Below are 20,349 nucleotides of genomic sequence, written 5' to 3'. Positions count from 1 at the left end.
TAGCCTATGGTTGGCGCTTTGTAGCAGCTAGAGAGGTTGTGAGATAGAATACTTCGTACATTTCTTTTATGCATACTCCGACTCACAATTTGGCAAGAAAAACAGATGTGGAAAGCCCACATTAATACAGGAGGCAACATATAAAATACAGATGAATTGTGAAATGCAATTATACAGATTTTTTTGGGACAATTATTATTCACATGGATCAATGACACATTGTTTAAGGGCATTCTATCAAAGTTTCCATGCAATAGAGGAAAAGTAGAACCCTCTAATGGGGGAGATGTCTGTGAAGTAAGTAGTTAGAGAAGAACCACCTGAAGGGGTTTTTCTTTTTGCTTTAGATTATTTGCACAAGACATCAATAAGACTATCTGAACCATGGTGTGGGATAGTCTCAAAACAAGACCCAACATCAATGTGCATACAAGAGTAAACTTTATCTACAAGGTCAATTAGAAAATTATAATGTTTACATACATTAAGCTTTTGTGAAAGAATTTTGTCCTTGCTCCAAGAGAGGTGTATTTTTGTAAGGCCACCTTAAGACCATGTAAACTTGAAAAGTTGAAAGTAGTGAGAATTGTAAAAATAGAATTTTGGGCATCAATTAGCCATCGGTTAGTACATCAAAACCCTACCTTAAATCTCTCGTTCTTTTTCCCTAACCCCCCCTCCTCTTTTTCTAATACAAAGTGCTCCGCACGCTTGGAAGTTATTACCATAATATAAGGAAGAGTCAATGCAGTGCTAGGATTCACATATAACAATGACTGTAAGGACTTTTCGATGATAAAGAGTATATTTGCTTCATCACAAGTAACATTGACGAATTCTGTTCAGGAAAGTCTTTGAATAGCCAAAGATCTTATCAAGTTTTTTGATATAAAAATACAAGTGTTACTAGCTTTATTCACTCTTGTGACAAGGAGATAGGATTTTACCCAATTAATTTCCTCAATAATGGAGGGGTTAGAGAACCGTGAAAGAGTTTTTAAACATGATTTTTTAATTTTCTTGCGGATTTTGTTAAGAAATAGGTCTTCAATAAAGAATTTATGATCTAGTGAGCATGCAATTTTTCGAAATTGAGTATAGCTCATGAATGGCATTGAAAGGATTAGAGAAGGAATATGGTTAAGCCCTTGTGCAAGATTACCCTTAAGAAAGGGATGATGACAAATTGAAGTGTCCATAGTAATGACATGTGAGCCAAAGTTAAGGAATCCTTTGAGGAAAGGCAATAAACGTTTAGAAGTTGATCCGTATATCTTGCGAGACTATGAGGTTTCCTTGAAGGAAGCTGAGGAAGTTGGGTTCCGAAGTGGCTTAATCAGAGGTTTTTGTTTAGGTGTGGTAAGAGTGTTGTGGGAGAAGGGGCTTGCCTAAAGCAAACTTAATTGCTGCTTCCAAGAAGAGATCTTGGGAATAATAAAATGTTACCAATGTAGTGCATGCCTCTATAGCCCAACCAATTTGCTTACACCCTACAGGGCATACTAGAAGAGTCAATAGCCCAAGCAATTTGCTTACACCCTACAGGCCAAGTTTCAACTTTTAATGAATGTCGATATCCCAAGCAATTTGCTTACACCCTACAGGGCATACTAGGAGAGTCTCTCTCTCCCTCTTCTCACACAACCGCATAATAGCGGCCCTCTCTCTCTCTAAACCCCTCCTTATGCAAAGTTCTCATTCTCTCTCACACACATGTGGGCAGCCCAAGAATGGTCTCTCCTTCCTCACTCTCGGCAGCCTTTGCCTACTTGGCTCTCTCTTTTCTCCTACAACACTACAGAGAGCAGGCTCTCTCTCTCTCTCTCTCTCTCTCTCTCTCTCTCTCTCTCTCTCTCTCTAAATCTCCCGGGCAGCGTTACCTTACATCAGTCCCCCGAGTCTCTCTACGCTGTGCTACTCCCGATTCTAATTTACTATCCAAGAACATCATCACCTTAAGTCAAACCAAGACAATGACATAGCACATTTAAATGAAGGTAGCATGTATTACATCCAAAATTTTGAATACAACAATCCTAAGTAAGGAAGATATAAGAGTGGAATGTAACCATAACAAATTGAGTGCGAGTTGAGAGGATGCCACCATCAACCAAAACACACAGTTACCGAAAGGAAAGGAGGTCTTAATGAAAGGATGAAGCACCCACATGTGCTTGCATGGTTAGCTCGCCAAGCTCCCACCTTCGAGGTGTCGGGTTCACGAGTCTCATATCACCGCCGCCCGTTGACTTTTGTTTGCACAATTCCCCCGCCTCGAGATTTGTGCGCTTCAACCTCTTCCATCCATCCCACCCTGCCTTGTAGCATTTAATATCCCGTGTCAAATAGTGTTGAGGAGGGTGAGGAGCATGTAAATGACTATTCCTATAGCTAGAGTATACTCGAAATTAAAGATGACTTCTAGAGGGTAACGTTTAATGAGTCCTTAGGGTAGGAGAGTATTAACTTTTTGATATATTAGGGAAAAAAACAATGAAAGCAATGTAAAGGCCACTAAATGCAATTATTCTAGGGTCCATAGCAACGTTATCAAATTTTATTCCGTGCCTACATCAAGGCTATTCTTAGCATGGATAAGTTGTTGAGGTGAGTTAACACAAAAAATTAGAAAAGTACTATTTGTAGTGAGAATTTAACTCCTGCAATAATGTTGTGGAGAATTTTCCTTCATATAAGACACTACATGACTAAATAAGAGGTTAGAGGATCATGGAGAGTAAGAACAATTGTGTGTGTGTGCGTGTGTGTGTGTGTGTGTGTGTGTGTGTGTGTGTGTGTGTGTGTGTGTGTGTGTGTGTGAGAGAGAGAGAGAGAGAGAGAGAGAGAGAGAGAGAGAGTATAAAGAAGGATAAAGGAGAGTTATAATGAAGAAGCTATGGGAGGGTAATGAGCATACTCAAATAGGGTACTTACTGAGACCAAGAATAAGTATGTGTGTATATACGTGTGTGTGTTGGAGGGGCGGGGGGAGGGGGGGGGGACATCTTTCTCATACCTAAGCGCTGTCACGTTGTTGTTTTTTAAATTTCCATTGCAATAGTGTTCGTGCAAAGTGTAGCTTTATTATTGGTCAACTTACCAAGAGATTACAAGCCTGCCACATAGGCATCACAAGTGGTGTTTTATCCAAAGAGCAAGTGACTCTTTGACCCTTGACCCTTTCACATGACCCTACACATAGCTTTAGGGCATCACATACATGCACATGACTTCACGTGGCTCATCACATGGCCTTGTGAACAAGGTAGTCTACATGGCTTGAGAGTATTCATAAGTTCTTGTGGTGCAATAAATCCCGCACCCCAACAACCCTCCCCTTGTGGGTTTTGTTGCACAAGGTATGGTAGTAGCACTCACACAAAATTGCCTCCTCTACACAATTGGCTCCCTTAACACAATGGGCATAGGCACACAAAACCTCTCCTAAAACACATACAAAGAGGTAGAGGGACTCAGAATCCTCCACATATATTCAAAGGGATTTTGGTTGGTTGTTTGAGGGATTTTTTCCCTCACACATTGCACACACACACACACAAAATAGGTCTCGAGTTCAAGACTTGTTAGATACATCTTTGAGATCTCTTGGGATTGTTCCTATGAAAAACTCTCTCTCTCTCTCTCTCTCTCTCTCTCTCTCTCTCTCTCTCTCTCTCTCTCTTTCTCTCTCTCTCTCTCTCTCTCTCTCTCTCTCTCTCTCTCTCTCTCTCTCTCTCTCTCTCTCTCTCTCTCTCTCCACTGAGATACACAGCTTGGAGTAGCTCAAAGGGAAATCCAAGCACGATCCCAAAAGGCTAGACAAGAGCTGGTGGAGCAAGCCTTCTCGGAGTGGCATATATATGTCAGAACCTCTTCATTCCCTATGCTCCAATGCATCATATCCTACACCACTAGTTTTTGGATGGAGGTAGCTAGACACATGGAATGGTTGTATCCCATGAGCATATACTTTTTGTACCCCTAGATCTAGAGCTTCTTTCTTTCATCAAGACCCTCCTCCATACACATGTTTACGCCACTTTGACTTATTGTTTAGGTGTTTTTCTAGTTTCACCTTTATTTTGTACCTTCCATCAATTTTTAGGTATCCAAAGGACACACATATGTATATTGTAGCCGAACTATCATACTCCTTGTCTCTACACTGGAATGTCAACATATGGGATTGTCCTTGACCAGTTGCCCAATGTAGACTTGGATTGGGTGGACCTGGTTATGATGCTTACATAAGTACTTTTGGACAAGCACTTTGACAAGAGATAAATGATAGCCACACCATTAGGGTGGCCTAGCACCTATCTGGTCTATCACTGACCATGGCTTACATGGCCTACCTCACCAAGTGGGAGATATTTTATCATTGTATATATAATATTGAGATATTAGCTAGCATTATCAATGTCCAATCTCTCATGGAGTCTTGTATCTGAGTCTAGTATGTTGGGTTGTGGGATTTTTTGCACCATTCAAGAACTTATGAACACCCTCTAGCCATGTAGATTTCCTTGTGTGCAAGCCATATGATGATGAGCCATGTGAAGTTATGTGGATGCATGTGATTCCCTAAAAGCTATGTGAAGGGTCACATGAAAGGGTCAACCTAAAATTTGCATGAACACTCTCTCTACTCTCTTGTGTTTAATTATGTGTAAGCCACGAATGACACATTGAATTATCCACCATAATCTTTCAACTAGTATCAAAGCCATATAATGATTGGAATTTCCTAATCACGTTCAAATCCTAGATATTTCTTGTTAACATCTCTCTGTTATTTCCAATTTTGAATACATCTCTAATTTGCTAGCACGTTCTAGAGTCTATCTTTTGAGCCACTACCATCCTAATTGATTTCAATTAGCATTGAATTATTGTATCTAGCATTCTCTAATAAGCTCATTAATTGAGAACTTTTCAAATTCTTCATTAGTTATGCGTGCAAAAACTTGTATCTTGCGCTTAATTAGACTTTAGTTTGCATTAATAACTAGTGCCATTTTGTTCTCCATTGCATACAATGGTTGTGTGTGGAGAAAGCACTAGATAAGAGCTATCATACGAGTTCCTTTCTGTTTCATTTTCTCCTTGTTAGTATCTCCCGTATTGAGGAGAAATTTTTCAATCATTCTATGCAATCCTCATAAGCATGAAAAATCACTTGTTTTGTGATGAGAACACTGTCCTATTTTTGGGGCCTCCACTATAAGAAAACCCTCTATATCACATGCGTTCAAGCTGCATTTAAATAACCCCTGTCTTCACATACATATTTTCATGAATTAAGTGATCCCTCTTTCTTTAAAACCTATAGATTTTTTTCCAAAAGTGATTTTCAAAACCCCTTCTGTCGATGTAAATCTATAACTTTCTTGAAACTAAAAAACCCACTTGAAATTAACTTCATTAAAGAGGTTTGACATCTTGTTCACGTGGATCCAAGACACGAAACTTTGCAACTTTCCATAAGTGAATCAGTACCTACAACCATCGCCCACCTTCATTGCAGTCAGTGTCAACTACTTACTTCATTGACTACCCACCCTTGCTACCTTTCCTTTGACATAGTGCCACACCCTTTTCCAAACTTGCCACCACCTATCCAACATCTGTAGGTCTCATAGCTTTGCCCTCTTCAACCAAGTTTTCATAGCTGGTGCAGCTTTCAAACTTGCCACCACCTATCTAACTCCAAGAAGAATGCATTGTCCACTGGCACATGGCCTGCGCACATCACCAATGTGCCCGCGTAACCATCCTCATGTAAAATCTATCGACTATCCCCTACTATGTGTTTACAATTGTTTGTTGGAGCTACCTTGTTTGGCGCAATCACCAGGCATCCCACTTTCACGACCTTATGTTCTTTGCTACACCAAGCTACCCCACTGCCACTAGCAGTAACCCCTCTTGTGTGTAAATAGTCCAAGTTGCACCATCCTCATAAGAACTTGCACTCATACGTGCAAATGCTACATTCAAGCTCCCCCACTGTCACTTGTAAGTGTTGTCACGTCAAACTTACCTACCAATGGACCCTTCATTATCTTTGCGAGCCATAACATGCGTTCTTATGTCAGAAAGCCCCTTGAATTAAATTTAATTGATCAAGGCTTTGCCTCTTCACTACTATTCCCACGATGTGACCATCTAAACTTTTGATCTCTATTCCCACAATCTAGAGTAACATAATCAACAAGAAAGTATCAAAGGATTTGTCTTTTCTCTACTTTGTGCACCAATATCTAGCAATGTATGATTCTTAATTCATGTTCATATGTGTGTGCCCATTGTCAAAGGAGTAGACACCACCATCAAGTTAGTGGTAAGATCCTCCTCATGGGTCACATTGTGCACTTATGCTATGTATACCATGCCTACCTATTATCAAGGCATCAATCTCGTATGATGTACCACATGTGACTACACAACCAAGCATATAAAAAAACAATGGGATAAATCATCAAACCACAATCAATGACAACAACAAACAACCACAACAAGAATGAACAGAAACTACAAAAAAGTTGCGGATTTGTGTGTGTGTGTGTGTGTGTGTGTGTGTGTGTGTGTGTGTGTGTGTGTGTGTGTGTGAGAGAGAGAGAGAGAGAGAGAGAGAGAGAGAGAGAGATTTAACCTTTGGTACATAGGTGTGTGATTTGGAAATTTATAAAAAAAAAAAAGGTGTGAAATTTAAAAAGGCACCAGCAAACCAAAACTTAGAACTACATAAGTACATGAGAGATGAGGAGGTGGAGAGGTGACTCTAAGGGTAAAAAACTATATGCTCATAATATACTATATCTATCTAGCTTCTTCCCATATTGGGTAGGGAATCAAAGGTGGATAGGGATCAAGAGATCATGGAGAATAGAATTGAGCTTATGAAATACTTCTTAGAACATTGTGAATTTACACCGCTAAATGCTTACAACACCTAGACATAGAGAAATAATGGTATTTCCATCTAGCTTCAAAATAAGTAATCAAGATGGGGGAATAATGTATGTGCATGGTTTCCTTGTTTGTTGTGAACCCCGTCATGGAACTTTGGTGGGTGTAATTGATGGGATGGTCTCTCTCTCTCTCTCTCTCTCTCTCTCTCTCTCTCTCTCTCTCTCTCTCTCTCTCTCTCTCTCTCACACACACACACACACACACACACACACACACACACACACACATTCTCTCATATATCAAGTTCATCACCCCCCCTTTGAAGCACTTCTTAAGAGATGTGAATGGTCCACCCTAGGCTCTTTTTCTTGGTTCTTCACAAGAGATTTGTCTAACCAGTTTGAAATAGTGCTAGGCTCTCTTGAAAAAATTATGCAATCGCAGTATAGCAAACCACACAAGATCAACAAAAACCTTAAATTGTCAATCCAAGGATAGCATAGACCAAGCTAGGACATGGAGACATCTCACATGAGTGACAGAGCATCATCCATGGAGATGAGGAAGAGGACTTTGAGAGCATAGAAGAAGGTAGATGTGAAGCCACAGCATAAGCTTCCTTCCTTCTTCATCTCACCTACCACTATTAAAACACACACATGGCAAGATGTGTGCTATCTTGTTACTTCTAATATGCACACCCTCTACTAAAAGCACACGCACATATGAAATAAAAAAAGAGGTGCAAACAATGCCTCATTAACAATTCACACAATCTAATCTACGCTACAGACACACTTGCTTTAGACTCGAGCCCATTATTTGCAACTTGCTTTTAGCTCCAACGAGGGGTATGTTGTTGTTGTTGTTGTTAAAAGAAGTGTAATGCAACCAACATATCAAATTTAAGCAAAAACCAGAACATGCACACACAAACCATGTAACCACTCCAAGAACTCATTCTTAAAGACTAAAACTCAACTCATTTATGATTTGCCTACCACATTAGATTTATCTCATTAGCAACAAAGTTCAAGCTCACTCTGCCATATGCAACTTTTATGGTATGTCTAAACGTCAAAAGAGGTCCCTTATAAGCAATGTTACTATTATGAAAGCATGATTACTTTCCTCTTTTGCTCATAGCCAAATAATTATGTTGCATCCCAAATGCAGTAGAGCCACCTCCCTTTGCCTCAACATGTCATGTTGACATAATTCTTGTGATAGTCCATGTGCTAGAGTACACCTACGATTGATGACTTTTACCATGATGTACTCCATGACGCATCCATTGATTTCACCCATGCCCTATAAGAGGCTAAATGGAATTCACTTCTATCAAGTAATTGTTGAACCAAATGTGATGCCTAAAGGGAAAACCTTAAACAAAAGGAAAATTGTCTCACAAGTGCCGGCATATCATATAAAAGAGGAACTCCTATTTTAATTCTTAATCAATTCAATTTTCAAGAAATCAGGCCGTCTTTTGGTATCAAGTAAGTTTGATTTAATTTTTAAATTTAGGCTAAAAGTTACTCCTAAATAAGGTTATCCTCATTCTTTTTCATCTACCTAGGTAATCCTCAATATGGTTGTCCCTTTCATAATGTGCCTCATCTCAATTCTCGTACACACTTGAGTACCACATCTATCACTCTTATCTCTCCAAAGTGCTTGTATCACAAGTATTGTACTTGTTCGGTATAGTCATCTTTATCTTTGTACAAGTCTCGACTCTTGTGTATCCCTAATATTCTAACATGTTAATAGAGCATGACAAGTATGGGTCCTCACTTATCATCAATGGTAAACCCACGGTCCATGTGATCCTTAGAATTAAACTTTTTTTAATATATACTAGGTATAATCAACTATAATACAATCAATCTTTTGCATAATGATAAAATGTTTTAAATTTCCAATTTTAAAATTTCTACAATTAGCTTGAAATTGAGCGCTTTAGTATTCATTTCACTAGTATGTGGAGTGGCCTCACTCCACCTCCTCGTGGTATAACATTTGAAATCTTTCCTAGTAATCTTATAATGTGACCATAACAAATGTTTTCCTATGCTATTTTATTTATTAAATGAATCTAAACCACCTTGGGCTATATAATCTCCATCACTCTTTGTTGTCACAAAAACAAAACTCCTTAGATTACACAGATTCAAACAGAATTTTTGGTCGAGGCGATATATGTTAGTGATTTTTAAGTTGTCATACATTTGTAGAGCATTTAGGGAAATTTTATTTTGAGACCATGTTGGCAAGATATTTAGATTTTATGGGTGCTTGCTGTTTAGTGGTAGCCCTAGGAGTCAAGGGGTTGATCACGAAAAACTTACCATACAAAGTATGTGTAGAGGAACACCACATGTAAAGTATGTCCCCATATTAATTGATATGCTAACAATGATTTAGTTCAACATTCCAAAAATTGAAACTATGTAGAATGTCTTAAAACACTACCTTTGCAATGAGAAGGGTGCTTTGTTCATCTCCACCCTACATTTCTAGGTATAAGACACATCGTGTATGGTACAAAGTATAAGATTCTTCATAGCAAAGATAGAACTACTTAGATAGAAAAACTACATGTGAAGCATGCATGCATCCATGGAATGCCACAAAGTAGGCCTTAAAATGTCACCCCATCTGACTTTCATAATGATCGAGTAGAATAGACATTCCATGGTTCATGCCACGTGTCATTTCTAGTCCCACTATGACTTTTAAGCCAGCAACCTTGCACCGCATCCATTGCAAGACACTTCTCCTTGAAACAATCTAGCCACAAACTCTTTGATGCGATCTTTGTCTTTGCAACGCTAGATGGTACGCCTATGAGTAGAGTTGTGGACGTGTTGATGAATAAGCATATGAGTGCAAGGCAAAGTATAAAATGGTAGTGGCCAACAAAACAACATGGTTCACAAGGAAATTAGAAGGCATGGAGGGTTAATTTAGTGAGAAACTTCCATTTGGACACTCTACACAATACAAAGAAGGAGATGTTCATGAGCAACAACTAAGACCATGTGGAGAGAAGAGGGGGGGCATGCAAAAGAGAGAGATAAAGAAGGATGACAAAGAGAGAGAAGCAAGGGTGAACGAAAACAAAAATTAATATGCACATAAGTAGATGCACACACTTCTTAGTGTTTTTATAGACCTTCTATTCTCCAACATTTCTCACTATGTCTAGATTTATCAAGCTTCCTATAGAGACAAGGACAATTCCATTTACTAGTGGGAAAGTAGTCATAATAGATTCATTGACAAAGTGAACTTCAAAATGTTCAGACTTGGAAGCAAATGCTCAAATTGGCGATAAGGGAGTCTTGACTCAAGTACCTCTCACCACCAATCAAGATAGCCATTTCTCCTTTGTGTTGGAGCATCCCATGTTTTCATAACATTAGATGTTATGTGGAATTTAACACAATAGGGTCATTAAAGTCTCTGAGATTTTGAAGCATTACAATGATACATGGTATTTCCTTGGAGTTTCCATGTAAAGGAATGGATGCAATGGTCTGCACCTTTGAACAAAAACCTTAAACAACAAATGTGGCATTTCCAAGCGTATACGCCATAGGCCTAAAGTCAAAGCATCAAACATGTCCAAAGTTACCAAAATTATAGATCTGCAACCGACCCACTTGCTTGGAGAGCATGTTGAAGCTGCACACATATGTGAAAGAAGCAAAGGTGCCAACATCGTGCTTACCATAGTGCTCTTAACTAGTGTTCTACCACCTTGGTATACCACCTAATGCCCTTATATGAGAGTATGAGAAGGCTGATGCCTCATTGTAGTCAACAATATTAACCCGCTTAGAGCGGCACTTCTAAAAGCCTACAAAAATCCAAAGCAAGGCTAATGAAAATTACAGGGATGCTCCACATCATTGGCACGTCAAGTACAAAAGTGTGGCAAAAGAGATGGTAATGGTTTCATTATTGGGTTTGAGGCATTGATGAAGACAGGCAGAAGATAGTGGTGAGAAATCTTCTTTGCTTTTCTACGGTGAGATTTTAAGCCCTCAAAATGTCTTTAAATTGTATTGCAGTAGGACAACTTTAAAGAGGATCCAGGCAAAGCTATTGATTTGATGATGCCATGTTGCAAAGGTTGAAGAGTAATGCACATATCAATTTTCCGTGAGTGTTAATTTCCGGTAAAGAAACATACATCTCGTGTGGACCTTGTCAATAGAATGAGATGAAGCAGAATAGGAGATCTTTGTCATGCATGGCTTTAGTTTGTAACCATACTAGACACACTATAAAGAATGAGATGAAGCGGAATCGGAGATCTTCGTCATGCATGGCTTTAGTTTTTAACCATACTAGACACTATAAAGATGGGTAACAATGGCAAAGATCTTCTTTGTTTGCTTTATAGTGTGCACAGCAACCCTACAACCGTGATTGAGCTGATTTAAGCATAGATTATTCACAACATGCAAGTACTCTTGATGATTGCCACATGCAAATGAAAGAGGACATGGATGCAGTGACCTCCTTGGGAATCTATAAATAATGGATGGTCGAGCAGAACTGTGGAGTTTGCAGCTTTTCACGAGTTCATGGAAAAATCCCAAGTATGGCAAGGGCTCTGCACACAGGAGCACAAGACAGTGTGTAAGCAGTGGAGAACTACGCGCCAATTACAAAAGCCGATTGATACAAAGGCACGATGGACACGTGCAAGATTAAAGAGATCTCGATTCTCTATATTTGGATGAGCTAGAGACAGCGTTCTGAGTCCTAATTACTATGCTATAACATCTTCCTGCAAGCGTTCTCCTGGGTCCTAATCACTATGCTATAACATCTTCCTACAAGTGCCCTCCTTCAGTATCTAAACTTGCATTTTCTCGGCTTGCCTACAGGCTTGGAGGGAGAGAGAGAGAGAGAGAGAGAGAGAGAGAGAGAAAGAGAGCAGTGGTAAAACTCTTCAAACGAGCTGTCCTACAATCACAACTGTTGCCCTTTCAATGGCTCGGGCAACTTTCCACACTTCATGTTGCACTAAGCCCCAATTCCCACTTGTTAACGCAGCCGATATTGCGCCATTGATACCAGGGAAAAAGGAAACTCCGTACTTGTCACTCTTTGAGGGACCATATACCTATTAAATTTAAGTCCCTGAGTCAATTTACCTTCTGTTGCACTGACCACACTCCCACTAAATTTAAAAAGAAAGGAAACTTACTAGGTGTTTGTGCCACTCTGCTCCCGATAAGCCTTTTCTGTCAAGAAAAGCCCTTTCTGTTTGTAAGAGACGATCATTCAATATTCTTACTGATAAGCGAAGCTCATAAAAGTTGGCAGAGCCAGCTTTTGCTTTATGCAAAACCTGCACAGAGCAAAACATATCACAAGGGAATCAAAAATTATAACACAATTCTCCACATTCACAGCCATTCCCAGATAATGGATACAAAATAAGCATTTTTAGTCCAATGTACATGTGGATTTATTTATGTATGTGTGCAAGCACGCGCTGTTACATACTTGGACACCCCAAGTCGGAAATCTGGCATGACACACGAGAGAATCACTTAAAAACACTTCACAAACCTAATCACAATTCACTTGAGTCGACACGCCCCGGTGTGGTTCCGTGCCCAAAGGTATTGGCCCCAAAATCTGGCACCCCTTTCGGTATTTATTTTTATATTAATGCTTCAACAAAGTACAACACCCGTCCCTAGAGGTTCTCATAAACTTCCAAGGGATGCTCAAAAGTAGAGCCCCAAAAGGATTCGGTTCAAAAGCATCTGATTTCAAAAGCTAGCGCTAGGACTCTTGAAAAGCAACCATCGTAATTTCTGGAAATCCGTACTAACTGCAACATCAGCATGTCAACATTTTAACGGAAATCCGTACGGCAATCACGCAGTCTCTCAGAGCAAGTTGCGGAAAATCGGTACAGCTGCCCAGTCATTATTTAATTTCTTGTGTCCCTAGTGCCTTGTCGGCAGGTACCCATAAGTTGGAACAACAAATTAAATGTTTTTGGGTGTCCGAATAGTCATGCCACGTCATCACTTTGTGACATACCCCCCCTCTTGAAAGAATTGTAATCTCCCTCGATTACGCCTGCAAAATCAGACATAAGCCATAAATCAGTTCAGTAGACGCACTAGACGACACAAATCCAACGCTTGTACAAAGACGACAGTCACATCACATTCAGATCATATCACATAGAATCCATTATGATCTAGGACCATGATTCTTGGCAACGTATTTAGCAATCGCATCTAGATCCACACCGGACCTCACTAATGTGGGATTAACTAATTTTTATTGCGATCATGTCCATCGATTTCTCAAGACCAAAATGTTGCAGTCATTTTGTCAATCATCCCATCATTCAATCCTACACTCAAACACAATCATATGTGTGGGTAATAAAAAATCAGATTCATTTCCAGGAATTCCAGTTCATCAATCAAATGTTGAGTTCATATTGAACAGAGTGTTTCAATCATTCAATCTAGTCATCTTATCGCTGTGTAGCCATCTCATCCCTTGGGAACTCTTGATGCGCTTACCACAATTTCATTCAATCATTCATCATCAGTCATCATCATTCAAAATTCCTGATTCTTATCGTTATTAGGTTCATTCTGGAGCTGTCATTGCTCTCAATTGCATTCAGATGCAATTTCGTCATGATCTCGTTCTCGATTTCACCTGTTATCTATTCACAAATAGCAAGATCTTCCAGAAAACATTAATTTCATACATAAATCAAAGTCATCTTCGAGAGTTCCTATTACAAAGTTATTCATAAAGTCATAAAGCAAAATACTGTCAACACATCAATATCTTTTTCAATTTTCTATCCAAAATCTAATCTGGAGTCAATATCTTCTCGCCCAGTTCTATTTCAGTCTGTCAATCGTTATCATGCTTGTGCCCTTTTGGGGCACCGCGCAGATATGTGTCCTTGTTCCCACAATCAAACACTTCCCCGTTTTGAGGTATTCGTCTTCCTGTTCCTTTGTCCGTCGAGACATGTATCTTTGTTTACTCTTCTTCTGTCATCACTTGCCAAAGGTTGATCTGTTGGATAAGTCAAGTTCCCTGAATGCATAGCAAACCTTTGCTTAGCATGTTGTCACGACTGTGACTATGTTGTAGTATTACATCTACGCCTAGTTGCGGAGACGCGAAGTGCCATGCCAAGAAGGACCCTTGCGCTTGGATGGTCACGACCCTTCGCTCAAGAGACGTACCTCTTCGCCAAAAGCCACACTCCTTCGACGATTGGTCACACCCCTTCGCTCTACGGTTGCGACTCTTCATCCAATGGTTGCAGCTCTTCATCGAAAGGATATGTCTTTACGTCTAAAGTCATGTCTCTTCACAAGGAGACGTGTCTTTTCATTTGTGTCTTTTCATCTCCTATATAAAGAGCCTATTGTACTCAGTTTCAGGCAATCATTCGGTCAATCAAAACAGAGTCTTCTAAGTCTTGTTTCTGAGTTCAGTTCAAGTTTCTTAAGTCTTAATCATGAGTTTAAGTACTTAATTAATTAAGGATAAGTACCTAGAATCCTTACAGTGGTATCAGAGCAAATTTTTTCCGAGACCCAAAGGTTGTGAACCTCTCACCCTCGCCGCTACCCTCTCCCCCCCTTCCCGGAGTTGTATGGAAGCAGAAGAAGGTGATCCTTCCTAATGGAGTATAACCGGTGTATGTAACCCTCCCCGCTCTCGAAACGAACACTATCAGAAGAAAGATGTTGTGCACCTCTTACCCAAAGATTGTGCTTGCGTGGGTGTTGCTTCTATCCCGATTTATCATGGCAGCACACATTCCTCCCTCGTCTTCTTCGCAGCTTTTCACCCTCTTCGACACCCCCTTGGTCAAGAAGTGCACCTCTTCATGCAATTGCAGCCCCCCCCCGGCTGATTCGGGTGGTTGTTCGTGAGTTTTTTTTCCACGTTGGCTGGAATCGTAATCGAGTGCCTATTCGCTGATCGTGGGTTTTTTTTTTTCACGCTGGAGGCCCCTTGATTAATTCACTTGATTTAACTCTTTTCCCATTGAGCCCGGCCGCTTATTCTAAGTGCACCTCAAAATTTTAACCCTTGGGCACTTCTATTAAAAAGCAACCTCATCCCTCGATTAGAATTGACCAGCAAGCAGGAGCGTGATTGATAAGACTCCAATCTGCAGAAAAGTCAGCCAGCCAACGTATAGCTTTTGGGGCAGAAGCGAATATGGAAAACAAAACCCAGCGTGGGTTCAGCAAATTTGAAAGTCCCATCACCCCGGATATTGGCAATTACCCACCCTTAGCCCACAACATGGTTTCGATACCCCTCGGTGCCTCGTTTGCAGACGAGCATAGCCCAACAATGGTTCAGCACACTCTTCTCCCAGTAGCTATTGCTACATAATCGGCGATGGAGACAAGATGGCGACGACAATATATTACCGAAGATTCGATAGCAGTTTTCAAAAAGGAGATGGCAGCAATTTCAACAAGTCTCGCATCGATTCACACCCGCTTGGATCAAATGCAGATGCAACCCTCTTCTCGGAGTCACCCAACTGCTTCTCGGACTACACATGCAATTTCTCTACCATCTTTTTCCTACGCTTCAGTGGTCGACCAAGAAGAACCACTCAAACCAAAGCCTTCGGAGGTTTTGCAGTCAAAATTTTCTCACCCAAAGCATGGTTTCTCAGAGACAACCGGATAGAAAGTACCTTCGTGCGAGCAGTAAAAGTCTCAGCATGAATATTCTAGGAAATGCTACAGTTCTAAGCAACCTACTTCTTATTCGAATCATCAGCAACAAAAGCAGCAACATGAAGCTTCCAAAGGATCATCAGCGATATCAAGATGGGCTTACTTAGTGGCACATATATCCGACCCTATTCGAGTACTCGGTCGTGAATGCTGCGACGCTGGACAAGTTCCCCCTTGCGAGCCATGCCCTACATTTAAGTCTTTCTTGTCTGATGGTGGTACAATTACAGATTTATTGATTCTTTCCTTGTGCAAGAGGATCCTTCAGAGGTCTAAGAGGCAACAGCTCCCTCGACCTCCCCCTTCTCAATTGGAAGCCTTAATACCCGTTGAAACAGCTGAAGATTCAAAAGATTCAAGTTCTTATGTGACAACCCACAAGCACATAACCCCTTCTTTGGCCGTGATCCAGGCAAGAAAATTCGTCTCGTCACCGCCCTTGCAGAATACAGTATTTGTCTCTAAACAGATACCAGATGCTATGGTGAATGATAATTCTTCAAACTCGAAGACTCTAGTCCTTACCTTCAATGGTGCAAAGGACAAAACAGATGCAGACTATTGCAGCACGATTTTAGTCGCTGCAAATGAATCTTTGGACACAACTTGTTCCAGTGATAAACCTTTTCAGATGGATCTACCTTCAAACACTACTTTGTCTCAGTCTACGACATCCCTTCAGGAGGATTTTACTGTTCCAGAAAAACCAATGGAATACTTTACAGATTTCCAACCAATGATCATCAATCAACAGAAAACTCAAGTCAGTTTACAAATAATTTCACTCGAAGCAGATAAAAATTCAATCTTTTTTTGGACAAAGCTCAAAGTTACAAATGACTTTGACAAAGGCACTTATCAAGTTGCAGATATGATCAGTTTTCATTTTGGCAAAATAGTCATGGTCAATAACAGTGCCATGACGTGGGAATTAACAGAAAGAACTTTGGATGCAGAAGCACTACAACAACACATTTCCTTCTTCCCGGAGTTTCTACAACTACCCTGGGTTTTATTTAAAGAGGGAGGGAATGTCACGATTGTGACTATGTTGCAATATTACATCTACGCCTAGTTGCAGAGACGTGAAGTGCCATGCCAAGAAGGACCCCTGCGCTTGGATGGTCACGACCCTTCGCTCAAGAGACGTGCCTCTTCGCCAAAAGCCACACTCCTTCGACGATTAGTCACACCCCTTCGCTCTATGGTTGCGACTCTTCGTCCAATGGTTGCATGTGTCTTTACGTCTTAAGTCATGTCTCTTCACCAGGAGATGTCTCTTCGTCTCCTATATAAGGAGCCTATTTCAGGCAATCATTCGATCAATCAACACAGAGTCTTCTAAGTCTTGTTTCTGAGTTCAGTTCAAGTTTCTTATGTCTTTAATCATGAGTTTAAGTACTTGATTAAGGATTAGTACCTAGAATCCTTACACATGTCCCATAACTATTGTATGGACTCAGATTTCGGTAACAAGCAGTAATCTCGTATCTCTTTGGGTAGTCCACAGCAAAATCGCTTGATTTGCTGCTTACAACTGATCTTTTTAAAGGATGAGACAGGCAGAAAACATCCCAAAATCTCTCGCAATAAGTATCCAGAGTATCTGTCTAGGCAATCCGAAGATGATTCCAAGCGGTAATCACGTTAGGTTCGTACTCTTGAGTGAGCCACGAGAAAATAAAAAGTCTTTTGAACTTAAGCCACTTTGTCGGTGCTTCTTTTCTTAACAGAAAAGTGGACCACCATGTCCGTGCATTTCCTTTCAAATAGGATGTTGCCCTTCTAATCTGGGAATGCTCTGTGTAGCGCCCACTAGAAAAGGCTATGTCAAACTGTTGAATAAAAGCAAGAGCCTTATGCGCATCTCGAAATCCTGAAAAGCTTTCAAATTTTATTGCCTATCCATCCTCCTTGAATTCTTTGGTCTTCTTGTTCTTATCTTTGAAAAGTCATATTGATTGGCTCTATAAAAGTGCTTCCTCTTTGAATAAAACATTCAATCATCAAAGTCCGAGCTCTTAGGGGAGGATAAATCCTCTACAAAACTGTCAGAAAATTTTCGAGGTCTGCTTTGCTTGGCCTTCTTCTTGTTTCTCAGTGTCTTTGAGTTTTTTGTCGTTTCTTGCCCTTTTTGTCCTCATCACTGGAATCAGAAGAGGGCTGTCAGAACTGTCAGAAGAGGATGAGGACAAATTGGACACCCTCGAAGCGTACCCGCTTCTTCTGTTTTCGTGCATTTGCAAAAGAAGAGTGATGACCCAAACAACCGGGGTAATTTGTTCCCTTGTTGCATTTCTTTGAAGGCTTCATGGTCTTCAATATTTGGTTGACTCGTCGTTTGATCACATCAAGTTCATCTTCAGTGTACATTCGCAGGCAGGTGGTTTCTTCGATGCGGACTTTAAATGGTGAATCGATGGTTGTACGCCATCAAGAATGCACCTCATCAATCCGTTGCTGGGTCGGAATCCATGTGTGTCGTAGTAAAAGGATCAGATTTCTCGGTAGAAGAGAAATCGCATGAGCTCTAATACCACTGTTACAAACTTGGACACCCCAAGTCGGAAATCTGGCAATACAGAGAATCACTTAAAAGCACTTCACAAACCTAATAACAATTCACTTGAGTCGACGCGGCCCGACGTAATTCCGTGCCCAGAGGTATTGGCCCCAAAATCTGGCGCCCCTCTCGGTATTTAATGCTTGAGCAAAGTACAACACCCGCGGGACCTCTGTTCTCAGACTTTGCATCCAGATGCTTTGCAGAATGAGGCCCCAGAGGTTCTTATAAACTTACAAGGGATGCTCAAAAGAAGAGCCCCAAAAGCATTCAGTTCAAAAGCATTTGCTCTCAAAAGCTAGCGCTGGGACTCCTGAAAAGCTGCCATCGTAATTTCCAGAAATCCGTATAGCCTACCATGTCAACGTGTTAGCGCTTTTTACGAAAATACGTACGGCAGTCCACGTCAACCTGCCATTGCAATTTGCAAAAAATCCGTACAATTGTCCAATCAGCTTTATTTAATTTCTTGTGTCCCTAGGACCCTATCGGCAAATACACATAAGTTGGAACAACTTATTAAATGTCTTTTGGTGTCCGGACTCCGGGTAGTCATGCCACGTCATCACTTTGTGACGCGCAAATATTGCATGTGTAAGTGCATAAGAAATCTTGGTCAAACCTGTCATCATACTCTCACTTTGCATCTAACCATACCGATACACTTTTTATTGTGTAAGAGAAGAGAATTTTTAACGTCATAGGGACAATCCCAATAGACCTCCAAGATCTATCCAGCAAGTGTTGGACTCAAGACCTGTTATTCAAGAGGGAATTGGGACAACCAATCTACCACAGTTGGGTGATAGAAAGGCAATTCCAATTTCCTCATCTTATATTGAGAGACACACACATACACACACACCCATGAGAAGATAAGTTTTTGACACACACATACACACACACCCATGAGAAGATAAGTTTTTGACATTGTAGGAACAATCCCAAGAGACCTCAAAGATCTATCCAACGAGTGTTGATCTCAAGACCTGCATGTGAGAGTGTCCGCCAGCATGTAAGCACACATTTCCTTGCATCCATGCACAAAGAGTTGTTTGTGCTTGTATATGGACATATCTTGATGGGAACGAAAACGAGAGAAAAAACAGAAACAAAAAATCATACCTCTACTTCCTTCTCTACTTGGACTACTGCTGCCCTGAAATTCTGAATTGCTGACCATATAGGCTCCACTGAGACACTTTCATCAAGTCCATTTTCAGGCAGTATTTTTTCCACTGCTTTTGTGTAAACCTGCAATAATTGAATGAATGGAGTCCCTTATTAAGAAGTGTACAATAAGATGTCTAAATTACCTCTAGCTCATCTGCATAGTTTCTGTAGTCAAACGGTATGATTAAACTGTCTGCTATACGAAGGCCAACAAGTCCCCAGATTGTCGAAGCTGCCCAAGAAACTCTCTCTCTCTCTCTCTCTCTCTCTCTCTCTCTCTCTCTCTCTCTCTGAGGAGTGAGTAGCTCAGATGAGGGCCGACCCGACAGCTTTCATCCGGGTAGCCTTGGCACCAGCCCCGCCCATGTACCACATCTTACATCCCCCCATTTGTACAGGATGGAGCTAGATAGCTTGATGCATTCTCATTCTCATGATTGTACTACCTTGAGCATATAGACATGCATATACCCCTAGAGATAGAGCTCCATCCCTCCTCAGATACTCCCCTACCTACCTACATTCAGTTCAGTTTTGTATCAGTTTTGTTTCATTTGTCTTTCCGATAGACGGATGACATACACACCATGTACATTTGATTTGTCTCATAGGCCGATTTCGGCCTGACATAGACGTTAAAAATCTTTCTTTCTTTCTTTCTCTCTCTCTCTCTCTCTCTCTCTCTCTCTCTCTCTCTCTCTCTCTCTCTCTCTCTCTCTCTCTCTCTCTCTCTCTCTCTCTCGCGCGCGCACCTGCTGCTGTGCTGCTCCAGGCACACTACTGCTGTACTGCGCGCTGCTGTGTCACCCCAGCTGCTCAGCGCGCCCACCCCACCTGCACAGCACCCCCAGTACCCGCCTGTTGCTGCTGCTGTTATACCAACCTGCTGCTGCTGCTGAACTGCCTCTC

The 20,349-nt window shown here is 40.8% G+C and overlaps 1 protein-coding gene across 7 annotated transcripts in view; it reads right to left on the bottom strand.

Annotated features, from left to right (window-relative positions):
• Positions 1-10,163: 10,163 nt before the first annotated feature.
• Positions 10,164-20,349, bottom strand: part of LOC147448567 (putative glutamate carboxypeptidase LAMP1) — a 48,179-nt gene continuing 37,993 nt past the window's right edge. For 3 of the 7 annotated variants that reach the window (XM_086521134.1, XM_086521136.1, XM_086521135.1), the window contains 4 exons: positions 19,584-19,672; positions 19,393-19,521; positions 12,143-12,286; positions 10,164-12,058 (listed from right to left, as the gene is read on the bottom strand). In XM_086521134.1, coding sequence (XP_086377260.1) covers positions 11,885-12,058; positions 12,143-12,286; positions 19,393-19,521; positions 19,584-19,672 — 536 coding nt within the window. In that variant the 3' untranslated portion in view covers positions 10,164-11,884. Of the gene's footprint in view, positions 12,059-12,142; positions 12,287-12,510; positions 13,033-19,392; positions 19,522-19,583; positions 19,673-20,349 lie in introns of those variants that run through there. The other 4 variants (XM_086521137.1, XR_015189364.1, XM_086521140.1 and 1 more) reach the window with 4 other exon arrangements.

This window comes from Adiantum capillus-veneris, chromosome 10 (genome assembly GCF_014529385.1).
Source record: "Adiantum capillus-veneris isolate H3 chromosome 10, ASM1452938v2, whole genome shotgun sequence".
Taxonomy (NCBI): domain Eukaryota; kingdom Viridiplantae; phylum Streptophyta; class Polypodiopsida; order Polypodiales; family Pteridaceae; genus Adiantum; species Adiantum capillus-veneris.
The sequence above is the reverse complement of the archived record's forward strand: the minus strand, read 5'-3'. Positions and strand labels throughout refer to the sequence as shown.